We start from the raw sequence: 25,930 nt of genomic DNA on the forward strand, positions 1-25,930 counted from the left end.
GATCTTCTGGGGAAGAAAACCTAAGGAACTGACATTTGCTCCCCTGGCTGGAGTCTAAGACAGTAAGGAAGGGGAGCTCTTCTTTAAAAACACAGCTCTAACCAAAGAACTAGCCCAGCACAAGTTAGTAGAAAACAGCTTTGAGACAAGATCTGTGAATGTGAAGTTCATGAGCAAAGAGCTGCTGAATCCTCAGTGACCCTCCTCATAGGCATGGTCACCCCTGTCATCCCTGATGAAACCTAATCACATAAATTTTTCTTGGAAGAAAGACTGTCCCTGTATGAACTGATTGTTGTCCCCAGCACTTGGGCTTCTCCCAGGGCTCTAAAACTAGTAACTGTTTGGCTGTGTTCCCAAGCAATAAAAGCAAAATATTTCATGTTTAAGGGATGCCAACAGAGGAAGGAAGACGGAAGGAAAATACTGCATTAGTCCTGAAGGAGGCACAGGATCTGCACGCTAGGAGGGAAGAAGACAAGAAAGTGATGGGGTGGGTGCCCTGGTGCAGAGCTGCTGTGATGCCACTGTGGGGTGGCAGCCAGCCCACCCTCCCTGGCAGGGAGCTACCCACCCAGCCTGAGGAAATGTGGCCGGGGAGGGTGGGCAATAGGCACAGAGCCAGGCTGGCCTCAGGTGTGGGAGGCACAGCCTCGTGCTCTGATTTGCCTGGCTCGTTTAGCTGGACGGGGCTAGATCTTTCCCCAAGCGGACGAGACAAAGAGCCAACAAGCTTTGGTCTTGCTAAGCTGAACGTGCCCTTGCTATTTTGAACTCGCTGCCATAGGCAAGTGACTAAGCAGGGAGGATCATGTTAGCAGGCTATGAGGTGTGGAGAGGGTTCCCCAAAAGCAGAGATGGGGACAGCATGGGGCTGCTGTAGCTCCTCTTGTATTCCAGTAACTTGCCTCCTTCCTCTGTCCCGGGACAGGACCTGCCACCTTGACCATCCCGGGAACTGGGCTGCTGGGAATTAGCCAGGTTGCGATCCAGGGAAGTGCCCAGATGCTCCCTCTTGGGAAAGCGAGTTCAAAGCAGAACACCCAGCTGTGCACATCGCCACCAAATAGTAGCACCGCATGTGGAGAACAGCTGGGAGCCCGGCTCTCCTAAGCAATCACGACTGCTGCAAGGAGTTACACCAAGTGTTGGCAGCAAAGTAAAAATCCAGCTGTTGCTTTTCTTTGCTGCAGCATTCAGATGCAGAGCTGAGCCTCCTTCCTTTTGACACTGGAAGGGGAAAACAGCCCAGAAATACTCCAGCTCTCAGGCAACGCTTCACTTCTCATAGGCAAACATGCTCTTTACCTCACTGCTATCTTAAGTAAATATTTCCCCAGGAATGTTGTCAATTCTTTAGTCTGATGCCATTAATTGATTTCCATTAAATCAGAGGACTGATTGTGTTCCAGATAAAACATTGCCTGCAGATCAGCCCCTCAAGCCCCTATGTTACTAATGAAATGTAACGTGGGTCAGCTCAGCATCTCTTCAACTGGTGCAACTTGTGCTGGCCACATGGGCCTTGCAGTAAAGATGGAGAGAAACAGTGAAGGGTGTCTCTTGCTGGTTAATTAGTGTCTCCAAGTAAATTCAGCTAGAAGTGCAGTGTTTCAGCTGGTGACAGAGAAATGGGAAAAGACAGATGTCAGTGGTTCGATCATACTCCAAAGCACTGGAAGGCTGTATCTTGACTGCCAATTCAAGATAAATATCACGTCGCTGCTCCCTCCGCACATGGCAATATGGCCAAGTTAGTGCCAGTCATACGGACCCGAGGTCCCAGCACTTAGGTTTCTTATGAAACAGGCACGTTAGATGGAAAATGAAGGCCTGGGGTAGCAGCCTGTGTAATCAGCATAGCCTTTGCACAGGTCAGGAGAGCACGCTTCAAAACCAAGTTCCGCGCTTGTTTGAAAAGGGCACATTGCAGGATTTGCTCAGCTCACTGGGCTGTCATGGATCTTTTTCTGTTTCCATGACTCGCCAGCCCCTCCTCTGGCTCCGATCATTTGAAGCTGAGCTCTTTGGCCAAACAGTACTTGCTGAAATGTCAATACACTACCAGGACGCCAGCTTGCAGGGTTCATCATGGTTTCCAGGCAGTGCATGGCTTTGTTCCTCTGCTTCCTGCTACTGATTCCTCTTTCTCTGGATGCAGGTATGTTGTAGGATATGGCTGTAATCGTGTTTACTGGCAATGGACTTCTCTCCTGTTACTCAGACATAATTTTCACTGCAAGTTTTGAGCACTGTTGCATGTTTGTCCTGCCTCCAGTTGCGCCTGTGAGTTATTCTAAGGTTCTTGTTTGCTTTCAGTGATGGCATCCACACACTTGTTTTGCCAACTAAGGAAAAGCACCTCTAGACTGTTAAATGAATCTGTTATCTCACCGAGCAGACAGCAGGCAAAATATCAGCTGTCTGCCCACTACATGAAAAAAAGGGAACTTGGATTTATTGTTCTTTCATATTGAACTGTGGCATTTTTCAAAGCAAAGAATCAATAGTCAGTCATTCTGCTGTTTCGGTAGCAGTAGAAGGCAGTGAGGTGGTAGCTCTTTCGCGGCTCCAGTACGCGTCTGAAAATCAGCTCCCAGATTAACAAAGCAGACCCAGTGCTTTCAGATTCCCAGCTAGCCATTGGCTGGGTCTCCTGCACTGCAGTGAACAAAGCTGGAAAAATATGTAGCAAAGTCAAAAGCATTCCAATGTAAATAAGTGGAGAACGCCAAAATGAAAGCGGGAGGATGTCCCCAGCCACACGCCCAGGCATGCTCTCTGCCAGACTCTGTGCCTGTGCACTGATACTGTCATGTAACTGCAGTGTAAGGTTAATTAAAAGCCTTTAAAGAAAGCCATATTAATGCATACAGCCCGACTTTAAAATCATGGCGGAAAGACCCAGCTGCCATTCCTACACTGAGTAAATGTTTATGAAGCACCCTGGGAAAAATTCAATGCATGCTGCACGGTATTTTATTCCTTCAAGTAACTTTGAAATATAGAGACAGTTACCACTATATTGCATGTAAATGATCAAATGTTCTGATTAGACACAACTGTTTGGAGACACCTCACCAGACTGGAATAAACCTTCCCAGTATTTATGTTTGTGTGTACGTCAGTGAGGACACACGTGTCTTGTTCCTCAGCAAATATCTCAGGGCCCTTCCAGCAGGTAGGAGGCAACTCCTGCTCTCTCGGGGGTCATTTAGTGGAGAATGTCCCAGGGGAAAGGCAGGTGATATGCATCAGCCTCAGTCCCCAAATCTACCCATAATCCCAGGTGAAATAGTTAAAAGAACCGAAATGTAAGTTGCTGTCATGAAGCTCCAGAATCTCCTACTGACACGGAGGAAGAGGAAAAAAAAAACCAAAACGTAAAAAAACCTCACAAATTAATTATTTCAAGACTTGTTCTGTGTAGTACACGGATCAAAAGTACATCACAGTACTGGGACTTCTTGTTCCTTATCCTGAATTACACTGGGAGGGCACAGCTGCGTGATGTGCTTGTATCCTGAAGCTGAGGAGCAGGTCAGCATGGTGGCAATGGTATCAGCTCTTTCGGTGCCCATTTCTGTCAGCTGCAAGTTGACGTAGCTCTCGGAAGCGAGCTCTGCTGATATCTGCTATCAGACCTGTGCACCCAGTGACCTTCGAAAGCATGGTGGAGACACACGGGGAGAAGGCCCCTGCGAATGTGGTCTATGGTGCTGGCAGCAGCTAGGAGCCATCCACAGGCTTCACCGGGAAACGCGAACACCATTGTCCAGTCTTCCTATGTACCTTAACGTAGCCTTTTTTACAGAATAAAACTAAAGATACATTAAAGCAGTGGGTTTTAGATTGTGGTCTACAAATAGTGCGGTAAATCCCTTCTACAGGTCCAAAGAGTGCAGGTGTGTGAGATGACATGTGACTGGGTGAAGGGATGACTGTGGTCCACCTGCCACAAAGTGACTTGCTGTAGCAAGTACAGAAAAATCAGGTGTTGCCACGTACGTCCGTGCTACATAAAGCGACACAGGCTTTTCAAGAAGAAACCGTGCTGTGCATGTTGAGACTGACTATACGACATACAGCGGTACCTTGAGAGTTGCTCACATACACCACCAGTGCAACATGCCATCTTCTCTCAAGTTCTGGGCTCTGTAAAATTCATGTGCTGCCACTTTACCTGACAGGCAGGCCAGAGAAAGGAGGCTCTTTCACATTTGCCCATTTCTGTTCTAAAGTGTCTCAGAAAAACCTTGGGATGCAGAAAAGCTTTCAGGGGAATTGGTCCCCCCATCCTCTCTGTCTGGAGAGCACAGCTGTGTAACAAACAGAGTATGCCGCTGTTTTTCAGTCTTTCTAAAGCAGGAAGAGGCAAGCAGCATTTTGCAAAGGCAAAGACGAGCCAACAGCATCTTCGAAGAGCTAAAACTGGGGTCACTAGAGAGAGAATGCATGGAAGAGAAGTGCTCGTTTGAGGAAGCAAGAGAGATTTACCGTGATGAAGAAAGGACAGTAAGTAACACGGGGCTGGGTGAGTGCTCACTGTCAGGTGGACTCCCCCTACGCAAGGTTGTGCTTTCAGACTTTAAACCATGAGAGTAAAAAAAGTGCAGTGTGTCCTGCTGTTTGCATCTTTCTCTTGCGTTTACAGGGGGACACGCAGCAGTAGTGATGGTCTCGAAGTTGTCTCTCCAACCCCCCAGTAATTCCTGACCTGACAATACCTTAAATTATTGTATTGTGCAATTTCTGTTTCAGTCAATCCCACCTCAACTATACCGGAGGTTATTGATTAATAACCTATTTGTGTGTGTTACACAGTGCCCTTCTCTATTGGTACATGAAAATCATGTAGAAAATAATGTAGAATATTTTATGGATATCAACTTTCATAAATTATAAAGGCAAAAAGGGCATCACTGTGGCCATCTGTAACTCTTCCTGTGCTACACAGGCTGTAGGGCTTAACCTGAGTTAATTTTTCTTTAATTAAATCTCACATCTTTTTCTTCCAGAAAGAGTTCTGGCACATCTATTACGGTACGATCATTTGGGATGTTCTAACAGCTGTGAAAACACTCCTGCTGCTGCAGCTCTACATGAACCAGACTGACACTGAATGTTTTTACAGACCCTAACCAGTGTGACTCCAACCCCTGTCAGAACGGCGGGAGTTGTGATGACCAGTTTCAGGATTTTGTTTGCCGCTGTCCCATCGAATATGAGGGCAAAAGCTGTGAAAAAGGTCAGCTCTGGCATCGATAACAAAATAAAAGTGTCTTTATTAATTCAAATGCAAGGCATTGAGATAAGCAGTAGCAACCATTAACATTCTGCATCATTCTAGCTTTGACAGCTACTGTTCACACTGCCTGTGGTGCGTGATGGACCTAACCAGCTGGCAGTCAGGCACTGCAAGGCAGCAAGATAATTATTACTCTATGATGATAACTTCATAAAAAAAAGAAAATTGCCTTTTGTCCACTGTCTGAGAGAAAAGGAGGATTTTTTTTTTGCCCTACTCAAATGCTGAAGTTACTTTAACTTAGAAGCTTGGTACAGTAGGTGAATGAGAACTACACTGCATACGGGTTGTACAGAGCCAGGGTGACGGATCCAGCAATTAAGGAAGTCAGTATATGTCTTCCCATCGATTTCAGTGGGCACCCCACACTGAGCGTTACACTTACACCATCAGAACGTGCTGAGCCCAAACAAGGACTAGGCACTTGTCAAGTCTAACCAGGCAGTCTCAACAGTCATCCCAGAGCATCCTTCTGCCAGGTGGCAAAATACAAAACAGTTATTTTTCAGACATACGTTACAATGGTTACCACACAATCATAAGACCTCCATCCTTTAAACAGTTCAGCTACTGCATAAATGCAGACTGATTTAATTTTAGGTGTGTGTTTCTTAAGCATAGCCTTTTCTTTCCCAGTGCCTGGAGATCCAGGCCTACCTAAGTTTTGCCAAATAAAAGGCACATTTGATGCAGTTGCTGTACATAAATCACAGAAATCTGCTTTGCTGCCTTGCTTCCCTGTCACCATTTCCAGTTGCAACTGATTCATGATAAGCACCAAAATCCATGCTAGGAAAACTAAATGCTCTTTCTCTGACTTCAGCCGTGGCTGACAAACTGAAGTGCATTTACGACAACGGTGGCTGTGAACAGTACTGTACTGATGCGCAGTCTGAAAAACGAGTGTGCTTCTGTGCGGATGATTACACTTTAGCGAGTGATGGCGTGTCCTGCATTCCCCAAGGTAAGATACTGCTAGCCTGATGCCAAGTCTAAGCCAGCTCTGGAGGAAAAGTTTTCAACACGTACACATCAGGGGGTGCGAGGTATAACCCTTAGCCAGCAGCTCCCCACCTCTTCTTCTGAGGGTAGAGTCCAGAGCAGTAAGTCTGGGCTGCTGGTGGGAGTTAGACACCAGGAAAGCAGCTGGCGAAGTGTGCACACTGAGCAAAGAGCCTTTTGCACCTCCCCCTCCTGGCCCCAGAGGTCCACTCCTCTGGGACGCGGGAAATTCGAGTTTGAACATCCTGCCTACTAGGAGCAAGGAGGGAGCTGAACCCCTGCCTCCTCCTTAGGGAGTGCTTTCACCACTTGTCTAGTAGTGAAGGACTGAGCAGTGGAGACAAGCTCATGGCCAAGGAGCCTAAATACAGCACAGCAGCAGGTAGTCAGGATCTGGGATCAGGCTGAGGGGTTTCTGGTCAGTGGAGGGGCTCTGGGCCTCACAAGTCCTTTTTTGTTTCAGCTTACACCCACACTGGGAAAACATTTTTGGGGCAGCATTGTTTTACTGTTGGATCTCCCATCTGAAATTGTGACTCTGGATTTTATTACCATATTTATTTCAGCACAGGAGTCAAGAGAGGAAGAGGACTGTTAGCACCAAAGAAAACAAGTTTTGTGATTTTTTTCTCTTTTTTTTTTTTTTTTTCTTTCTCCCCCCACCCCCATTTGGCAGGACTAGTACACTTTTGGTATTCTTCTCAGCACTATGGCTAGATATTTCTCTCACTCATCTGACAAGGTGAATTCCAATTGGGACTACAGTACTGCAAGTTCATTATTTTTCCAATATGTAAGCTGGCACCTGACTCTATTGCAGATGCCTACTTGAATTGCTTTATTAGAGGGGAGAGACTCCTAGGGACATGAACATAACGGAAAAAGCGGCAGGGAGCATGCAAAGTAATTCTGAGGGGTAATGCCCCCCCGCTACACACACCTCGATGGAGCACTCATGCAGAGAACTGATAATGACAACCTAGCTCTCAAGAACAGCAATTTCATTAGGAAAAATGTCTATTAATGTGCTTATCCCTTATTAACAGATTCTGCAATATCATGTGATGGGGAAGCTGCTTTTGTTAAAAGCTGAGAACAAAGGATTCAATATTCCCCACAGGCTTTTCAGCACGTCTTCCCCCATGAGGAAGATGTATTTGTGGCTACTTGCTTCTTGGGGACCAAAATAGCCTTAGTGCTGACAGTGTGTTGCAAGGAGACAAAACTGTGTAACTGCCAGTCCCTTCACCATCCTCCTGTCACATCTCACAACAGCCCTTTCGAACGCCTGACCTGACCCTGCGCTGCCCTGCATACAGCGTTACAGGGTATGGGTTTGTGTTACGCCTATTCTGATCTTACACCAGCTGTCACCAAAGAGCTAGCCCTGCTCCTCCATACCTTGCCTGTACCTGTAAAAGCTTGATGCTGTCTTTGTATCAGCTGAAGTAATTACAGATCCATGGAGATGTCAGATTCAGCCCAGCACAGACCAGAGGGCCCTGGCTCCCAAAGCGATGGAAGGCGGGCGCTCCTCACAGCGTTATCACAGAGTGACTGCTGGATGGAAGGTTATCACAGAGTGACTGCTGGATGGAAGGGACGGTGTGTTCACCTACAGCACAGCTACATGGCACACAAATATCCCCAAAGGCAGACCTTCTTGAAAGGAAAACTGTGTTGGGTGAAGGATTTACGAAAACGCCAAGGCTTCCTCTGCACTGCAGGTCAGTCGCAGGTTCAGTTCTCAGGATTTGATCCTCTGCCAGTCTTCACGTGATTGCTCAGGCTAAAAACAGACCTTAGACTGAGATGTGCAGTCCAGAAGAACCAAGGATGCGCTGGACCCAAGCAGACTAATCCCAGTCTGCTGGAAGGTATACCAGAAGACATAGTATCTGCTCCTAGGAGATCTTCAGGTCCACCCACACAAGGGACAGCAAGCTGCATGTCCATCCCATGCTTAAGCCTGTGTCTCACCACGCCACGGATGCTGTGCACTCGGTACAACGGAGTTAAAGTCAGCAGGGTTGCTGAAAAATTTGTACACTACAAAGCTTGACAGAGTCACTTCTGCTCTACAGCCTGCAGCCTACCTCATAGTGCTAACATGTATCTTAAGCAGGTATATTGTTTGCAAACTTCTGTGGTAGGTGAGTGTGTCAATGATAATGTGTGGGCCTGCACTCTATCTGTAAAAGCATTTCTGGCTGTTTCCAAACAAAAAGACTACTTACCTGCTGAGCTGCTCTAAATTACTTCTGAGAACCCATGCTCCCAGACTAGAAACCCAGTTTTTCAGCTAACATAATTTCACTGAAGACCTTACACATTTTGCTGTGACTCCAGCGCAAAAAGATCACACTTGCTGCCTTTTGGTTGGGTTTGGGTTTTTTATTGGTTTGTTTTTTTCTTTTTCTAGTGAAATACCCATGTGGAAAAATACCAGTGCTGGCAAAAACAAATGCAACTGCACGAGGGAGAATAGTAGGTGGTTTAATCTGTCCTCCAGGTGAATGTCCATGGCAAGTGAGTCTTCAGAAATCTTTCACTGCTTTACACACACACACACACACCCCCCTTCTGAAACCACTAACTTAAATTCATTGCTTTAAATGTATTATGTTAAAAATCCATAAAAAGTGCCAGGTCTGGATGCCCAAATTCCCGCTCCATCCATAGCCAGCAGATCTACCTGTTTCAATCATGCACCTTAGCCTTGTTCTGGAGTTCCTGCTTTCATGGGAGTGGAGTGGTAATAGAGCCTCCTCTTACCTCCTGACCCCTTAGTTCTTAATGCCACTGCCAGCAAGAATGTTAGTTGCAGCTTCCAGGGATACGCTCTTGGCCATAATAGGCAAAGTTCATACTACAAAATGGAGAAAATGTCAATGGGAAGACTCCCCATCCTAAATTCTCCATGCAATGAGCACAGTATCCTCAAACACGGTTGCATAAAGAGACAGAAAAAAGTGATATAAACCCCAACTCTACTGAGATTCAGGTCAAGCACATTTGATGCAAGACATAAATTTGCTTTATGTTGGCAGGCCCTTATAATACAGAACCAGGCAGAAAAGTGTGGCGGTACCCTGCTTTCCCCAGAGTGGGTGGTCACTGCAGCTCACTGTTTGGAGCATACTCATCCTGTACAGCTTCGGGTGAGGCTGGGTATGTATCTTCCCCTTCTCATATTATCAAGATGTGGTTGTGGTGACAGCTTCTCATCCTGACAAACCAGAGTAAAAGATAAAATGTGCAGGCTTTGCTAGTATAAGGGAATTGCCCTTAAGAAGTGTCAGACTAGAAACCCCCCTACCTCCTCAAACTTGTGGGGAATCAAGGAGCTGCCTGACATGACCTGCGTTTAACAACTTTTCAGGTGAACACACAATAAATAATGATGAGAAAACCGAACAAGAAAGTGGAGTTGCCAGGATAATTGTTCATGAAAGATACGTGAACGGGCAAGTTGATCATGATATTGCACTCCTGAACCTGGAAACACCCATGAATCTCACCGACTATGTGGTGCCAATATGTTTGCCTGAAAAACGGTTTGCAGTGTATGAACTGTCCTCCATCAAGTTCTCCACAGTGAGTGGATGGGGACGCCTACTAGATGGAGGTGCCACCTCTTCTGTTCTGATGAGAGTCGATTTGCCACGTGTAAAGACACAAGAATGTGAAAAGGAGACTGATTTAAATATTACAGAGAATATGTTCTGTGCAGGAGACCTGACCGGCGTTAAAGACTCCTGCAAGGGAGACAGTGGTGGACCTCATGCTACAAAGTACAAGAACACTTGGTTTCTGACTGGAATTGTTAGCTGGGGAAAGGGCTGTGCTGTTAAAGGCAGCTATGGGGTTTACACAAGGGTATCCAAATACATCGACTGGTTGAAGAAGCACATGGATTAATAATGTTGAACCGGAGCATTTCCAGACGGTTTTACTGGCCCTCAATCCCTCTGCATCATTTTCCTATTGAAGCATTCCTTCATTATCTTAGCTGTGTGATACATGTTGATAGCCACACCACTACTAATGATCTGAAACGGGCCTAATGCTTACTTGAATATATAAAAAACTTCCTTATCGGTGTTGTTTGTAAACTTGCGTGTCTTGTCAAGCAGGCATGGAATGGCAGTAACAAATTGGACTCAGCATCCCTCTCATTCTGTATTCATTTCTGCTAAGGGACAGAGGTAGATGCTGAGAGAAAAGGCTGTCAGCAACATATCAAGTATACCATGATTATTCCTCCAGCTACCCTCTCAGCTTCTGGTAATCAGTGATGTACAGACTTCCTGAACCAGATGTTGCATTAGGTTGAACAGTCATTAATGAACCTGTTGTCCACAAATGTGTGCAATCTCTTGAACACATTTATGCTTCTGGCTTTTGCAACTTCCTATGCCGATGGACCCTGTAATGTAATGTTGCAATAGCAGAAGAAATAGAAAAAAGTGTTTATTTCAATTTGTGTTAAGGTAGCTTTCTCCAACAGCTGCAGTGGCAACAGGCAGATTTGAAGGAAAGGAACTGTAGAGAGCCACCAGGACAAGAAAGCTGAGAAAAGGTTAATTATACATTTAGAGGTCTGCTGGAAAAACTTGATTTTAGTCTTCTTGCACCAGGCATTATTGCAGTATTTTTACTGCACATAACTATTTAGTGTAATATTTAACCCTATATTTATGAGTGGTGAAGAATGCCACAAATTGAATCTTATCTTTGCCTTGTTATTATGTCGATACAGAAGAGGGCAAATGCAAGGGAATGTTTGTTTTATTTGTTGTCCAGTATAATCTAAGTCGTACTCTCTACCCTGAGGTCTAGAGTCAGAATAGGGTATATGCCTGACCACCTGCAAAACACTGGCCAAAGACCATTCTCTAAAGCCTTAACGCATAAATGGTAGAACCTGAAGCACTCTGAAAACACCACCAACTATACCATTAATAAATGTAGCTTCTAATCTAAGCATGAGAACAGTGAAAGGTTGAGGGAGATAAAACCGACCCAGCAATCAGGAAACAGTTTCTTATGCAAAACTTACACTTTGGATTCATTCAAATCATGCTGAATATCAATCACAAAAGCTTTTGGATTCATTCAAATCATGCTGAATATCAATCACAAAAGCTTATCAGCAAGTAGAACACTTAAAATTGACCATACTCTATTATTAGGGGAAAACAGTGACATTAGATGGTACATATACCATGCAATCCTGAACACCCCATAACCTGCTTTACTGACATAAAAGAATGGTTTGCGGTTTAAGTAGTGAACTGCATTGGGAAAAGCAGCAGATTCCAGAGACCTGAGAAACAAAAGGTCTTACCACTATGAAAACATACCCCAGCAGTTCCCGTTACTCCTAAGAGGGAAGCATGTATGCCAGTAGAATACATTCCCAGGGAGGAAGGTGCCTAGGAGCAGCGACCAGCAACTACAGTGACCTCTTTTTCACTGAGATGGGGCACTCTGCGTTGCAAGACCATACCTCCAGACTCCCTCCAGCTACGACAGTTTTGGGGTTTCCACACCCCATACGATGTTTTTTTCTCTGTAACCTTCCAGCGTAACCATGGACATTTATGAAGAAATCATTGTCTTGCAGAAAAAGGGTAAAAAGCTGAAAGAAACCCTGGCTGCACTGACTTTTTCAAAACAAAGCTGGGGTTTAGGTACATTTTTAATACAGCAGCCTGTTTACACAAGCCAAGGGGACGACGGGGACCCGACGGCAGGCTCTGGAGGCACCAAAGACGTGGCCCCCACAGCACACGGACACCGCACCGGGCGCAGCCGGAGGAAGCCCCCCATAAAAAGGGGGAGATGGAGGCCAGCTCCTGGCAAGCGCCAGGCCCAGGTCACCGGGCCCCGGGCACGGCAAGCGCGGAGCCGGCGGGTGAGGTGCCGGGATGGCGGCAAGGCGGCGGGCGGCGCCGGGGGGCAGCGCGGCCGGGCCCCTCACCTGCCGCCGGGCCGGGGCCAGCGCTGCCTTCTGCGAGTGGCGGTTCGCTTCCCCTCCCGCGCAAATGAAAGGTGCAATTAAACACGCCGGCTTCCTCGGGTTTAAAAAAATAAAAAAATAAAGAAGGGCCTCATCATCAGGCCGCCCCCTCGGCTGAGAAATCCCGCGGCGGCTTGCCCCCTTCCCCGGCGCTTCCGCTATTTCTGGGCAGGGTGAAGCAACACCGCCGCAGTCTCTCCCCGCTCCGGGGGGTGAAGGCTTCGGCTCCCGTCCCGGTCCGTCCGTCCCGTCCCGCCGGGTGGCGGCGAGTTCCCCAGGGCAGGCAGCAGCGGGGGGCTCCGCGCCACCATGGCCGGCCGCCTGCTGCTCCTCCTGCTCGGCGCGGCGCTGGCGGACGAGCTCCGGGCTGAAGGAGGCGGTAAGGCGGCGCCTTGTCTATTTTTTTGGGGGGGGGGCCGGGGTCCCCCTCCTGACAGCCTGTAGGGGGGCTGCCGGGGGAACGCGGGAGGAGGTGGCCGGTCGCCGCTGCGGGCCGGGGGCTCGCACCCCGCGGCGCTGAGGGGGAGCCCTGCGGCCCCGCCGGCCGGGGGCTGCGCGGGGGGCTGCGGCCGGCGGGAAGCGTCGGGGGCCGGGGAGGGCACCCCACGGCTCGGCTTCCCCGCGGGCTCGGTTTGCGAAGCGGCCGAAGGGCTCGTCTGCACCTGTGCAGCCCCCCCGCATGCCGCCGAAAGACGGGACAGCTCCGCCTCAGGGGCAGGGAGCTGCCATGGGACCCCTCCGGGTGCCTGAGCCCCCGGGGTGCCGCGTCCCGCAGGGCTTTCCCGGGCTGCTGCGCCTTCCCCTTTCCCCCCACCCCCCCCCCCACCCCACAGAATGGATGGCGGGCACTCCCCACGGGAGGACGGCCGCCCTCGCAGGCTGAGGTGCTCACGGCCAAGGCTCGGTGGGGTGCGCTTGGCCGTGGAGGGGCTGGAGCACAGCCGGGAGCCCATCCGGCCAGCCGCCCTGTTTGTGCCGCTAGGGTCAACACCAAAGTCCAAAGCAGGATCAGCAAGTGGCTTTTCAAAAGTCGTTAACTCTTCCTTCAGCGGGTCAGCCCGCTCAGGCTTTAACATGAGGTCTTCCACACGTTTCTGGAACGTCCTACTTCAGCTGCCCAACACCTGTTGGTCCTTGATGCCTCTGAAGAAGGAAGCGTGATGGAAGGCTTGGGAAGGAGAACCAGCCTCAGAAGACTGGTCAGCTGGTTCAAGGTTATGAAAACATCCGCTTACGCGGGTGATGTGGAGGCAAAGGAATATAGAGGCGATAACCCCACCGGCTGCGTCCTGTCACTTTCCTGCCACCGCAGAGAGGGATTTAAGGGCAAATAAGATAATGGGTGAATGAACTAACAGTTGCTGAGCTACAAGTTACACGCACTTTCTGCAAGCCTTGGTGTGAGAAGCCTTTTCAGAATAAGTGGGGCTTCAAATTACGCATGGGCTCTATGGGATTGCTTGACATAAATATCACAAGCAGAATTTGGCTCCCTATGGCTGATCCACCAATTTCAGTGAAAGCAGAGTAAGTCCTCTCTGTGTTCGCTTAGAGGATATTAGGGTATGTGATTACTGTCAGCAACTTTATTTATTGCTGAATTGAGCTGCACGAAGAGCACTGCAGCGGTACATGCGAGCTGCCCACTGAGCGTATGCTGTTGGCCTTGAAGTCCCACTTGCAGCACTGTCTTCCACACTCCACTCCGTGATCGGAAAGTATTTTTTCTCTTTAAATTCCAGATGTTTAGAACATAATTAAATGCCAGCTTCCAAACTCTGCAACCTTTCCCAGAATATGGGCTTTTTACAGGGTAATTGGCAATTTATTAAATCCAGTGTTGTTTCCGTTTTTTCTGTCTGGTAATGTGTGCAGAAGTTACTGAAGGGTAACGATATTGTTCACACAGCCAAGTGTCTGAGCTGAGTTTAATGCCTCTGATCCTTCATTTTAAATCAACAGCTACCTGCATCTTGAACTTGAAGGCAGCAGGTCTTAGGCTTCTGTGACACCAGGCTTTTAAAACATAAACCAAACCAAGAAACTGACCTCAGACTGTACTTCCTTGCTAAACTGACGTTCATTTACTTCTGCTCTTCGTTAAATCTTAGATAGCAGCTGCCTTGGCTCTACCCGTACACATACTAATAAAGCAGAAACATTTCTACAGGTAATTGGGAGGTGGTATTAAGAGGGAAGGAAGACCCCAGGAGAACACAGTGGGATTTGGGGAGGTGAAGGGCAGAAGAACTCAAACATGGGCTTTTGTCATCTGTCAGTAGATACATTACTACATCTTGAGTTTATGTGGCATTTAGTTTGTGCACCACAAGCCCCTGGAGCGGGTGGTGGTACTGCCTGGTGGTCAGCTTTAAAACCAAATCAAGGAACGCAGTTTCCCTGGCATTCGGGGCAAGTCGTTCTGTTTAAGACTGAAGTCTTGAGCAGGAGCAATGGAAATATAAGCCCTCAGCAGCAAGCTGCATGTTCTGATTTTCAAGACTAAAAAAGGTAGGAGAGAATTTTGGAGGCCTACAGCTTGTCCCGGAGCTGCTGATTCTCAGAGAAAGACTGCTCTGAGAGATCCTGAGATGTATCAGTCTGCGTGAGGACTAACCTCACAGGTAATGTGGTGTGTGGGTAGAGTGGTGAAAGGGTCTGGTTTGGTTTATTTCTACTTCATTTATTTCTAATGACTCTTTACCACCACCAAATGTTACCTGCCACCTGTATCATTTTCTTTATTGTCTAGTATTCATCAAGAAAGAAAATGCTGACAAGTTCTTGGAAAGAACAAAACGTGCTAACTCTTTTTTGGAGGAAATGAAGAAAGGGAATATTGAAAGAGAATGTAATGAGGAGCGCTGCTCAAAAGAAGAAGCAAGAGAAGCCTTTGAAGACCAGGAGAAAACTGTAAGGATGAACTAATATGAAACATCTGTCTATGTATTTCGTGTTTATAAACTAGCATTAAGGTCTTTTGAGCCGAGTGTTAAATCTCACAAATTGCTCCCAATCACTTAACACAAAGAACAGTGGTTTTAACAGTGGTTGGAATTGCTAAGGTGTGAACGTATGGTAGCAGTCTTAATTTAGTTCTTGCAAGGCCAGCCCATATTAAAGCCTCCATTCTTTTACCTATTCTGATCTGTTTAATTGCCATTGTGAGGTATTTGACCTTTAAATGCTTTGGTACTACTCATGTTGGAAACATGTTTACCCTGTTTGGGTGGTGTGGCGGAGTGTCATGACTATGGTCAAGAGTTCTTTGGTGGAGAGTCCATGGGAAGGTTGAGAAGGCAAATGCTGATGTGGAACTTCATGGGAGAGTGTTTCCAAACTTATCTCGAGCAGCTTTGCAGTGCTTATTTTGTGGCTCTCTTTTTCAGTATCTGAACTGACAGAATGTATACTCTGGACAGTTCTTACATGCCTTAATGTTAAATTGCCCACGCAGAATTAAGATTGTACATGTGGCTCTTGTGTCACCTGCCCTACCCTGATGGCTGTGTGACTTCAGACAGAAATGCAATCTATTCCCAAACTCAAGGAAGGGTTAAAGAGATAAGTCAGCTATGGGGACTGGGGTCAGTAGAAAAGGTGATACTTGAAAACTTGAAGTGACTCAGTGGTGGAGAGGAGTTGGGACCATGGGCTGTAGCTATGTGGCTGTGAAGAACAGCCCTGAAACTGGAGTTAAGGCCAGATCCATCTCACTTTAGCGTTACTTGATGGCCAAAGTGTTCTTGGAGTGGCCCTGAGATGACCTGGGTGGGGAGTCATGGGTGCATCGCCAGGGTACTTCAGAGCATAAAGGTTGGCTGGTGTACAGCAGAACCAGCACCGCCTGTTCTGCTTGGTGACCAGCTGTCACTGAAAAGGACTGTCTCGGACACATGGCATACCTGCAGTCCTCAGTGCAGAGGGAAAGAACACAAATCAGACAAAATATTTTTAAATCTCAGGGTTTCTGAGGTCCTGGTTGATGGGACTTTAGGGGAGGATGGAGACTGAGAATTTGGCATTACAGGAATGTAAGTAAATTCAGTCAGAACTGATGGAAAGATACAGTTGCGCAAGAAATCGAGTGCCTTGTGCTGACTGAATCACATGGGGAGATCTCTAAGGAGTTTTACATATTTCTGAAAAATGCATGAGACTTGTTTTTGTAGAGCTGGGCCCTATAGAGGGATCACATGGTTTTAATTTATTGAATGATAATACCAGGCTGCAAGGCACTTTATGTGCCTGTAACTTAAATATTTGTTTTAACAGTTGTTAGCTGCAAGTACCCTCTGTATGAAAGCTCTAATATTTTTCTGAAGAATTCAGTAATTCTCATCTAATTTTTTCTGTCTCCATTTATTCCCCTTTTACCACACCTACCTGTAGGAGGAATTCTGGAACACCTATGTAGGTAAGAAACACTCTGCCTTTATTTAGAGAATTAAGCTTCCTTATTGCAAGGTTAAAAAGGATGCACCTCTTAAATAACCGCTTCCTGCTCCCTTGCTTCCTCTCTTTTCACTGTGGGACACCCTCACTTTGTGTTTCCTCTGAAAAAGGAATCTGATTTACTGCCATGCTGTTGCTTGAACTCAGTCACTCCATTTGAAGGCAAGGTTCAACTGCCTCCAATTGCTGGGGTGATCTTTGTCCTTTCAAAAAAAAGAATAGTGGCCCTTTGCGCGCAAAAGACAGTGAGAAGCAGAAACTGGGCATGACTCTGATGGTCAGTTGTCCTCCAGAAGGGCAGCCCTGGATGGGGGAATTCAAGATGCAAAGAGTCATGGATGAGGGTGATGCTTAAATGCCGTAGCCAACACAAAGTTATTGAACTGTATCACACAGATGCTTGCCGGTTTTATGTCACCTGCCATGCCAGAGTGTTGTTGATTCCTGTATTATAGAGTTGCCAGGTCTGCGTTGTATTTATTAGGGCTCTAGTGTTTGTAATCACTGTGAAGGGACAGATTTTTAATGTTTTAGTGTTTGATAACATTTTCTCCTGAATGTACGTGTCCAGTTTGCGCATTAGGAGGAGTACCTCAAAAACACTGGCAAAAGACAGCACAGCTTTGTATTTTGGAGCCTGCAGTAAACTGAAGACAGTTGCCACAAAGGAGATGCAGTTTCACAATCTTCTAAGCAGGGGATGCACTCTGCAGCCTACAGGCTGAAATTTCAAGCAAAGCCTGCATCCGTGTTACAATGAACAGGAGTGGAAATTTTCAAACCATTTTCTTCTGAGAATACACGCGGCAGAACATCAGTGCCAGCGCTCTTAGCAGAAATGCCAATTCCATATGTTTTAAACCACAGTTCATGAATGCTTTGTTGGTGTTCAGAAGTGTTGAAAACCACAGACACCCTCAGCCAAGTTACTAGAACAATTCATTCTTGCTTCCTTTTTTAGTAGGGGATTCTGCAATGCTTTTATGCAATATTGATGTAAAACCCATTACCACAGTGGCAACTACAGTGTAGGGAAAAACTAAAGAAGTACAGTTTCTAACAGTAGGGTGGTGCTTAGCTAAAACCACTACAGAATGGAGTGCTTTGGCACTGCAGAGGAGGCAGAAACCAGGAGCTGTGCTGTGGGCCTTGAGTCTGTCCTTTTGGTAAATAGTGGTCTTGCTTTTCCTCTGTTGAGGATGGACATCAGTCTTCAATGCCTCCATGGTGGACCACACAGACACAGCATTTGGAGTGCTGTTAGTTTTGGCCATGTGCAGGTACAGAAGTGATGTTGAGGTGTGGGAGTAGTACATAAACCCCAGCAGACATTCCCTGTGGCAGATAAAGCTGCAGCAGATACGGTCACTGAATCCTTAGGATGAGCGACTTCTTGCGTCTTGCCTCCTCTGTGGGTATTGCTGTTCTTTCAGCTGCTCCAGAGGCAGAACAGGTGGTAAAATGCAGAAATTTGAAGAGCATGTTATGTAAAGCAACGAATTACTGAGTGAGCATCACTTCTCCGGGTATCCTGCTTTTCTTATCAAACAGTGCAGAATTGCCCAGCAGGGTCATGTGATGGGGGAACACCTTTGTTACAGCAGATGACTAGCTGGGAGAGACATTGTGGCAGCAAACATCAATGCAGGAGTGAGATACCTTTGTGGGGGTGGGGGAAAGGGCTGCTGCATGGAACATGTCTCCAAACACAGTGCAGCCTCACAGTCCTACATGTAACTGAGTTTGTGAGGTACATGTGGCCGGGGCCCTGGAGTCAGGTCAGACAGTTTTGTCCCCATCACAGAAGGGAAGAAGGGCTCCAGAACTACCTTTCAGATGTGGGACATCCGAGGATAGATGTGAGAAGTGTGAGGTAAGAGCTACTTTTTTGAAACTCGAGCTCATACCTGAATGGATACAATGAGAAAATGTTGGTACTGTAAGCAGCACAAAACAGGAATTTGGCCTACACACATGAATTTAGCAGGGCTTAGTAAAGCTTTTTTGTTGTTGTTGTTGTGTCTATCTAATATACTGATGTCTGTTTATTTAAGTGAACAGCACTGCAGGCAAAAAACATGCACAAGGGATGAGGTGACCTTTAAAGAAATAAAAGTTGAGTTGTCATTATTATGCAGAAATTGTAGGGAAATGCAAGAGGCCAAAAGGTTGGTATCTTTAGGCAGTAGTTGCAACTTAGAATGTCCTGCCTGCTTTTACAGCCTTCACTGTAAATTATGTGTACTCTGACCATGATATATTACTTCCTACGGAAAAGGACTTGTGTACGCACTGTCATACAGTAGCCACCAAAACTAGATTGCAAAACTGAGGATGTGTATATGAATCATTGCTGGTTTGGAATGCTTGCATTTACGCTGTTTGTTCCATCTGGAACGTGGCAACTCACAGGACACATGTTTTAAAAGGAAGGATGAAAGATTGCTTATTAACACTAACACCCCTTCAGAGTTCGCTGGAAATGCTTACGCTCTTACAATGATTGTGGTTTTGGTTTGTTTTTGTAGATGGGAACCAGTGCAGCTCAAATCCTTGTCACTATGGTGGACATTGTAAAGATGGAATTGGTTCCTACACTTGCTCATGCTTGGATGGTTATCAAGGCAAGAACTGTGAATTTGGTAGGTTTCTTCTTTAGAGACCTGTGGCAATGACTTTCCCAGGGAGCTGAAACAGAGACTGTTAACTCTTTCTTAACCAGATTTATTTGCCGCTTGGAAAAATGTGTAGAATAGAATGGCTGTCTGTCACAGCACTCTCCAAACTATCAAGCTACAACAAGGTCCTTTGCCACCTCATACCAACACACTCTTCATGCCAGTCCCTCTGCTGTCTTCTCCTCTCACCTCATCCAGGACCCACCCTCTCTTCTCTTGCTTCTTCCCCAGCTGCTCTCTTTTCACTGGCTCTCAACCCCTTAACAGAACCAGCCACACCTGCACCTTATCTACATCAGCCAACCTGACACCCCTGAAGCCAGCCCACAGCTGTATATTATCAATGCTAATTAGCCCAGCTTCATTCCTTTACAGCAGTCAACAGTGAGTTGGAGGACAGTGCCAGAAACACTAAGACCTGGTGGCTCTACAGCTGGACAGTGTTAGTGAACTCTCTGAAGTTATACTTGCTCCAAAGAAAGCCCTCTTAATTATGGCGGCACCTCTTTGCATGAGCTTGAAGCCCCAAAACATGATGATAAAACTAAAAAGCATAGGATTCTTATAATTTATATCCAAGAGTCTTTATTCCATGCTCAGAAGTACAGCCTCCCTGCTCATCTCACAGCAGGAAGAACCAAAGAAAACAGATTTTTCAGTATGCAGAGATCTTTTCAGCTTTTCAAGGAATCATTTTATGCATATGAATCCTTCCTAAGCCTCACTTCTGTGGCATACAGCTACTACCCTAATGATGTCATTGGAGCATGTATTAGTAGCTCAGAAGTAAGAGTGGAGGGCGTGGAACTGAAGTTCAGGCACAAGACTGAGGGGAGTGATGAGGAGTTGAGTTTTTTAAGGCAGGAGGGAGGAAATGTGAGGATTTACCAATATCTGGACTTTTCTGCTAGTGTTTTATTAATTCTTCTGGTTATTTTGTCTCTGCTTTTTTAAGCTTACCATGACGTGGCCACTGGGCCCATGTGGACTTGGCCAGTATGTTTCATGCGGTGGATATGACTGCTTTGTAAGGCATAAGCTAATGTTAGCCACTCGTGTTGTAACTAAGATGTGCTTCAGGAGTTTTACAGATGGAGATACAGATCCTGTTTAACCACTGCAGTTTAATTTGGTGAACTTCAAGATCTTCTGTGAAGTCAGTGTTTATTTACAGTTTTTCTCCAAACATCTCCTTTATAGTCATACCAAAGTACTGCAAAATAAACAACGGTGACTGTGAGCAGTTCTGCAGCATCAAAAAAAGTACACGGAAGGATGTTCTGTGTTCCTGTGCAAAAGGGTATGTTCTAGCAGAGGATGGCAAACGCTGTGTTTCATCAGGTATGAAGCCATGTAATAAACTAATAGCAATTATGGTGAGACTTGTTTCACAGTTAAAGAATGTCTTTTGAACCATCAGTATTCTACATAATGTAGATGTAACACTGAGGCCCAACTGATTCATATTTCCAGAGCCTTCCATTTGTGAGGTGATGTGATGGACTTATCAAAATCTAGCTGATTTGGAACCCTTTGCAAGGTGCCTTTCACAGAATTACCATGTGTCATTTCTTTAAACACTTATGCACCATATAAAATAGCATCTTACAAAGATTTTTCTACTTCAGATTTCAGTTAACCTAGTAAAATAGTAACTGATTACATTAAATATGATTAATGCTATTTACATTTGTATACTTTTGTTTTATTTCAACAAACCTGTGGGAGGGATAAGTCAAGCATATATTCATGATGTGGGTTTTATATCCTTTATAACTAATAATAAATTGCTGTCATGAGCCACTTTGTTTCCTAATTAACATCGTTTTAGTAAGAGCAGATACATAAATATAGCAATGGAAACAATTGAAGATGATATTTTAAATACTTTGAGAACACTGTCCAGAGACTGAACCTATGGACAAGTTTTAGGACTACAAAATGGCTTTTGTTTTTCACACCACCTGGTCTTCCTCCATTGCTGCACCTGCCAAGGTTTTGCTAGTGTTTTGAAAATAGGACAGGTGTATCAACTGATTTATTGTGAGATGATGTTGTCAAGGAGTTTCCTCTTGTGCTGGTGTTTCTGTCTGTCTCTAACTTCAACACTCTTGCCTTTACAGTAAAATATCCTTGTGGAAAAGTTTTTGTGAAAAGAAAAAAAAGGTCGGTTATTTTACCAGCTGATAATAGCAATGCAACTAGTGATCAAGATGTCCCTCCCACAAATGCAACAAGTTTGGAGGAGGACATTGTTACTACCACAGAAAGCCCAACCCTCGGTCCGGGCAATGAAACAAGTAGCAAGTCTCCCTATGTGATTACCAGGATAGTGGGTGGTGATGAGTGTCTGCTTGGTGAATGTCCATGGCAGGTAAATCTGGCATTTGTGCTCTGCATGTAAGCAGAATGTGTTTCTGAGGAAAAGCATGCAATTGTTCATTTAATCCAGTTGCCTTCTGAACATTACCCCTGTAGTACGTCACTTGTAGCTAGAGGTAGCTGAATTGCGTGAATATAGGCATTTAGATGTGCTGTTCTGCAAACTGCAGCCTTAAAATGTCAAAATGAAAGACTTTGTGCAATTTTAAATGGTGCTGCTTAACTTGTCACCAGAGAGGGCTTTTGAGTTATGCTGTCCTACCAGTGTCATTTTTGCAGGTTATATTCCAGTTCTCTCTGATAGCAGTTTTATTTAGGTATGTTTAGGTAAAATACTTGAGAGCATGTCAGATAAACCACCTGTACTTTGCAAATATGCTTTCATATCTAAGTTTTCCTCTTGAGTTTGTACCAGCCAAAATGAGTTCCTGTATTTGGGACACTAAGAGGGGGTCAAGCAGGAACAGAACTTGGGCAGTAATTCTTTGGGGTGGTAAGTCCAAGGGATGGGGTGATTTGGAGGCTGTGCTCTCCCTACTCAGTCAGTGTCTTGTTCCTAAAAGATATTACTAAGCACTGTAAGTGAGGTAACATGGAAGCCAAACATCTACTTCAGATAAACATAATTGAGACTCTGTAGCATTACATGCCAATCTGTACCATACGCGTGTGTGAATGCAATATTACGAGAGACCTGCAGGGCAGTACATGTTGCAGTAATAAGCATATATGTAGTGTGAAGAGAGATCAATTACCTGTTTATAGCTCACTGATGTTAAACTGCTGTTCTTAATTCTGCACTCACCTTTTTTTCTTTCACAGGCTGTTCTGTTAAACGAGGCAGGGGAAGAGTTTTGCGGCGGCACTATTTTGAATGAAAATTTCGTACTTACTGCAGCTCATTGCATGAACCAGTCTAAAGAAATCAAAGTTGTCGTTGGTAAGTGGTTATTTATTTTACTCCTGTGACATTTGGGCATGGGTTGCAGACTAATCCTCTGTGCTCTAAATCTCCTATGAGATGCGCTGTCCTTACTTTATTTATCATCGTTTATTACTTTTTCACTGTTGTTTTGCTTTGTCTAATTTCTTCGTTTTGTGGGAATCCTGCCTTGTAAAAACAGGGGCAGCTGATGTGAAAGGTGATAATGGTGCATCCCTTTCTTCTTTGCCAGCTAGTTGGATGTGATTAAGAACAAATGTTCTGGAAGTGTTGGCTAGCATTGTGTTCATCAGAGTAGTGTTTCTTCAGAAAGCTTATCATTCCTGGCACATCTGAAGCATACGGGTTTGTTCCTGCAGGAACACTCAGGAAAGCTGACACATTGAATAGAGGGAGAAGGAACAAACTCAAATTATGATTGCTTCAGTTCTGAGGCATGATACTAGATCAACACAACTTTGTATTTGCACTGTTTTAGTCTTGACCCAGACCAGTTTCTCTTCTCTGTATGAGCTTCAATCCAAAGTTGCATTAGTTCAGCTGAATCAGTTTATGCCTTTATGTAAACCGGTACAAAAATCTTTAGACAAAAGCTTGGGACTCAGAGTGATACAGGTGCTGCTAATAAATACTGCAATACATTTTTACAGTTTATTTGTATGATACAAAGATTTAGGCACAGTGTTAGGAATGGGTATACTACTCTCTTCCTTTATCAAGGTTGTTCTTATTTTCCTATACTACCACCACATTAATGACCCTTTTAATAATCTTGTGCAGGTGAAGTGGACAGAGAAAAGAAGGAGCAGTCTGAAACGATGCATACTGTGGACAAAATACTTGTTCATTCTAAATATGTAGCCGAGACTTACGATAATGACATAGCCTTAATAAAGCTGAAGGAACCTATAGTGTTTTCTGAGTACATTGTCGCAGCATGCCTCCCAGAAGCAGACTTTGCTAATGAAGTTCTGATGAACCAAAGATCTGGGATGGTTAGTGGCTTCGGGCGTGAATTTGAAGGTGGACGACTATCCAAAAAACTGAAAGTGCTTGAAGTCCCTTATGTTGATAGGAACACTTGCAAGCAATCCACTAACTTTGCGATAACAGAAAACATGTTCTGTGCTGGTTATGAAACAGAGCAAAAAGATGCTTGTCAAGGAGACAGTGGAGGCCCCCATGTAACCAGGTATAAGGATACTTATTTTGTTACTGGAATTGTTAGCTGGGGAGAAGGATGTGCAAAGAAAGGCAAATATGGTGTCTATACGAAACTGTCCAGGTTCTTACGCTGGGTAGGAACAGTCATGAGACACAATTTTGGGTAGGAACGGTCATGAGGCAAAATTTCTAGTGGTGTGGCTCTTGATCCTTCTGTTAGCTAACAGCATGCAGTTTCTGTAATGGAAACTTCATTCTGTTTTTTTAGCCCCATCTACTAAACTTGTTTTGAGAGCTGATTCTGTAAAGTTATGGTGCTGCTTCTTTTTGTTTAATTCCTGGCTTTAAAGCATGTATATGTGGACTGCTGGTATTGTTTTTAATTTGTACAATGAGGGGCTTTCCCCAAACAAAATGGCTGCTCAGTGGTGTCTTTTGTTTGCTTGTTTAGTTATTTTTGCATTGCTATTTTGGTTCCTGTCCACCCAAGTGCTTCCACCAGAGGCTCCTGAACATATTATGAACCTCCAATAATCATGATGAAAGGGGGAAGGACAGGACTTGAGTTAATCCTCGTACTGCAGCCAGCTGGCTCAGCAGGGAGTCATTACTAGAGCTGTTTAGATTCTACCTTTGGATGTATTTAGAAGATTAAGGGAGCAGGGAAGCTTTCTTGGTAGAAGCTGAGGCCTGAGTTAAGTATTCAACATGTGATGCTAAATAACCACGTTCTACAAAATTGACTGCTTAGGTCACAGCAGCTAATTAAAATTGTGTTGCTTTGTAGGGATTGTACTTCAGTTTGATTTGAACACTTCTGTTCTGCTTATCATAAGAAAAAAGTGCATGTTCATTGCTTTCTGTATCATGTTCTGGATTGTGTATGTCTGAGGATTGGAAAGCTCCCTGCATGTGTATTGTTCTTGGGTGTTTCTGTAAGGTGCAATATGGATGTACACCAGCATTTGAAATAAAACATTCTTTCTTTTTTGTTCTTTTATTTTATTTATTCTCTCCAGTTAACTTACAAATACATGAAGACAAAATCTCATCTGAGATTGATGTCCCTAAACAAATAGGTGTGACACATATCACTTGCCTTATGTCAAGGCTGAGGAGGAGGTAGAGAATGCAGGGGGATAATTAAAAGACTTTCACTGGCCTAGAGGTTCATAAATGACAAGTTAGATGCCAAGATACTAAGTTTTCCTGGAAAGAGGCAAACTCAACCAGTGATTTCCCACACGTAGTCTGTTCGGGTACTATGATCTGATCTGTGCTGTAAGGTTTCCAGGCAGAAGCTCCACTTTCCGGTGGGTTTTTGACTGTGGAGTAGTGTTCCTCCACATATTCTTCTTCAAACCTTCTCTGCTCCAGTCCTAGTTTTAGTAACCATGGGAAAAATTCAATGGAAGGGACAGGTGAAAATGATCTGGTCCAACTCCATGCTCAAAGCAGGGCTAACATCAAAGTTAAAGCAGGTTGTGCATGGTTTGGGCCAGTCAAGTTTTGAAAAACTTCAGAGGCAGGGATTTTGTTACCCTCTGGGCAACCTTTTCCTGTGCTTTAGCACTCTCATGGTTAAAATTTCTCGTGTCCAATTGGAATTTTCTGTGTTGCAGCCTCTGGCTGCTGCCTCATCTTCTTTCTGTGTGCACCTCTGGGAAGTGGTTGGCCCTGTCTTCACTGTAATTCCCTGTTTAGGCAGTGAAATACTGCAGTTAGATCCCCCGGCTCTGCCTGACTGAACAAACCCAGGCCCCTCAGCCTGTTACTGTACATCATGTGCTCCAGCCCCCTGACCATCCTGATGGCCTTTTCATAGCTTCTCCAGTCTGTTATGCTCCCCCGTTGTCTGAGGTACACTGAACTTCACCAGACACCTGCTACTTATCTCTTGGTGTTCAAGCTGGTACTGGCTAGTTTTGTATAGCAGGTACTGGGGGCAAACCAGGCTGACAAACTAGAAATAC

General features: G+C 45.2%; 2 protein-coding genes across 2 annotated transcripts; both read left to right on the forward strand.

Moving 5' to 3' along the window:
* Positions 1 to 1,944: 1,944 nt before the first annotated feature.
* F7 (coagulation factor VII) lies at positions 1,945 to 10,413 on the forward strand. Its single transcript, XM_056327214.1, has 8 exons — positions 1,945 to 2,161; positions 4,355 to 4,515; positions 5,019 to 5,043; positions 5,135 to 5,248; positions 6,132 to 6,272; positions 8,733 to 8,839; positions 9,361 to 9,481; positions 9,693 to 10,413. Exons 1-8 carry the CDS (start codon positions 2,092 to 2,094, stop codon positions 10,229 to 10,231), a joined length of 1,278 nt encoding a protein of 425 aa, XP_056183189.1. The 5' UTR covers positions 1,945 to 2,091; the 3' UTR covers positions 10,232 to 10,413.
* A 2,044-nt stretch (positions 10,414 to 12,457) lies between these two features.
* Positions 12,458 to 24,947, forward strand: F10 (coagulation factor X). Its single transcript, XM_056327215.1, has 8 exons — positions 12,458 to 12,714; positions 15,088 to 15,248; positions 16,728 to 16,752; positions 19,319 to 19,432; positions 20,669 to 20,809; positions 21,592 to 21,842; positions 22,673 to 22,790; positions 23,574 to 24,947. The coding sequence occupies exons 1-8, from the start codon at positions 12,645 to 12,647 to the stop codon at positions 24,122 to 24,124; spliced, it is 1,431 nt and encodes a 476-aa protein (XP_056183190.1). The 5' UTR covers positions 12,458 to 12,644; the 3' UTR covers positions 24,125 to 24,947.
* The last annotated feature ends 983 nt before the right edge of the window (positions 24,948 to 25,930 follow it).

The sequence above is a fragment of the Falco biarmicus genome, chromosome 2 (assembly GCF_023638135.1).
Source record: "Falco biarmicus isolate bFalBia1 chromosome 2, bFalBia1.pri, whole genome shotgun sequence".
Taxonomy (NCBI): domain Eukaryota; kingdom Metazoa; phylum Chordata; class Aves; order Falconiformes; family Falconidae; genus Falco; species Falco biarmicus.

What these genes read in the sequence shown, in the direction of transcription:
- F10 (XM_056327215.1), top strand. Translation starts at nt 12,645, where the DNA reads ATGGCCGGCCGCCTGCTGCTCCTCCTGCTCGGCGCGGCGCTGGCGGAC. An exon ending in CAAACGCTGTGTTTCATCAG is followed by an intron (nt 20,810 to 21,591) that starts GTATGAAGCCAT and finishes TTGCCTTTACAG; the next exon opens with TAAAATATCCTTGTGGAAAA. An exon ending in TTGGTGAATGTCCATGGCAG is followed by an intron (nt 21,843 to 22,672) that starts GTAAATCTGGCA and finishes TTTCTTTCACAG; the next exon opens with GCTGTTCTGTTAAACGAGGC.
- F7 (XM_056327214.1), top strand. Translation starts at nt 2,092, where the DNA reads ATGGTTTCCAGGCAGTGCATGGCTTTGTTCCTCTGCTTCCTGCTACTG. An exon ending in TCCTCTTTCTCTGGATGCAG is followed by an intron (nt 2,162 to 4,354) that starts GTATGTTGTAGG and finishes GCTGTTTTTCAG; the next exon opens with TCTTTCTAAAGCAGGAAGAG. An exon ending in ACCGTGATGAAGAAAGGACA is followed by an intron (nt 4,516 to 5,018) that starts GTAAGTAACACG and finishes TTTTTCTTCCAG; the next exon opens with AAAGAGTTCTGGCACATCTA.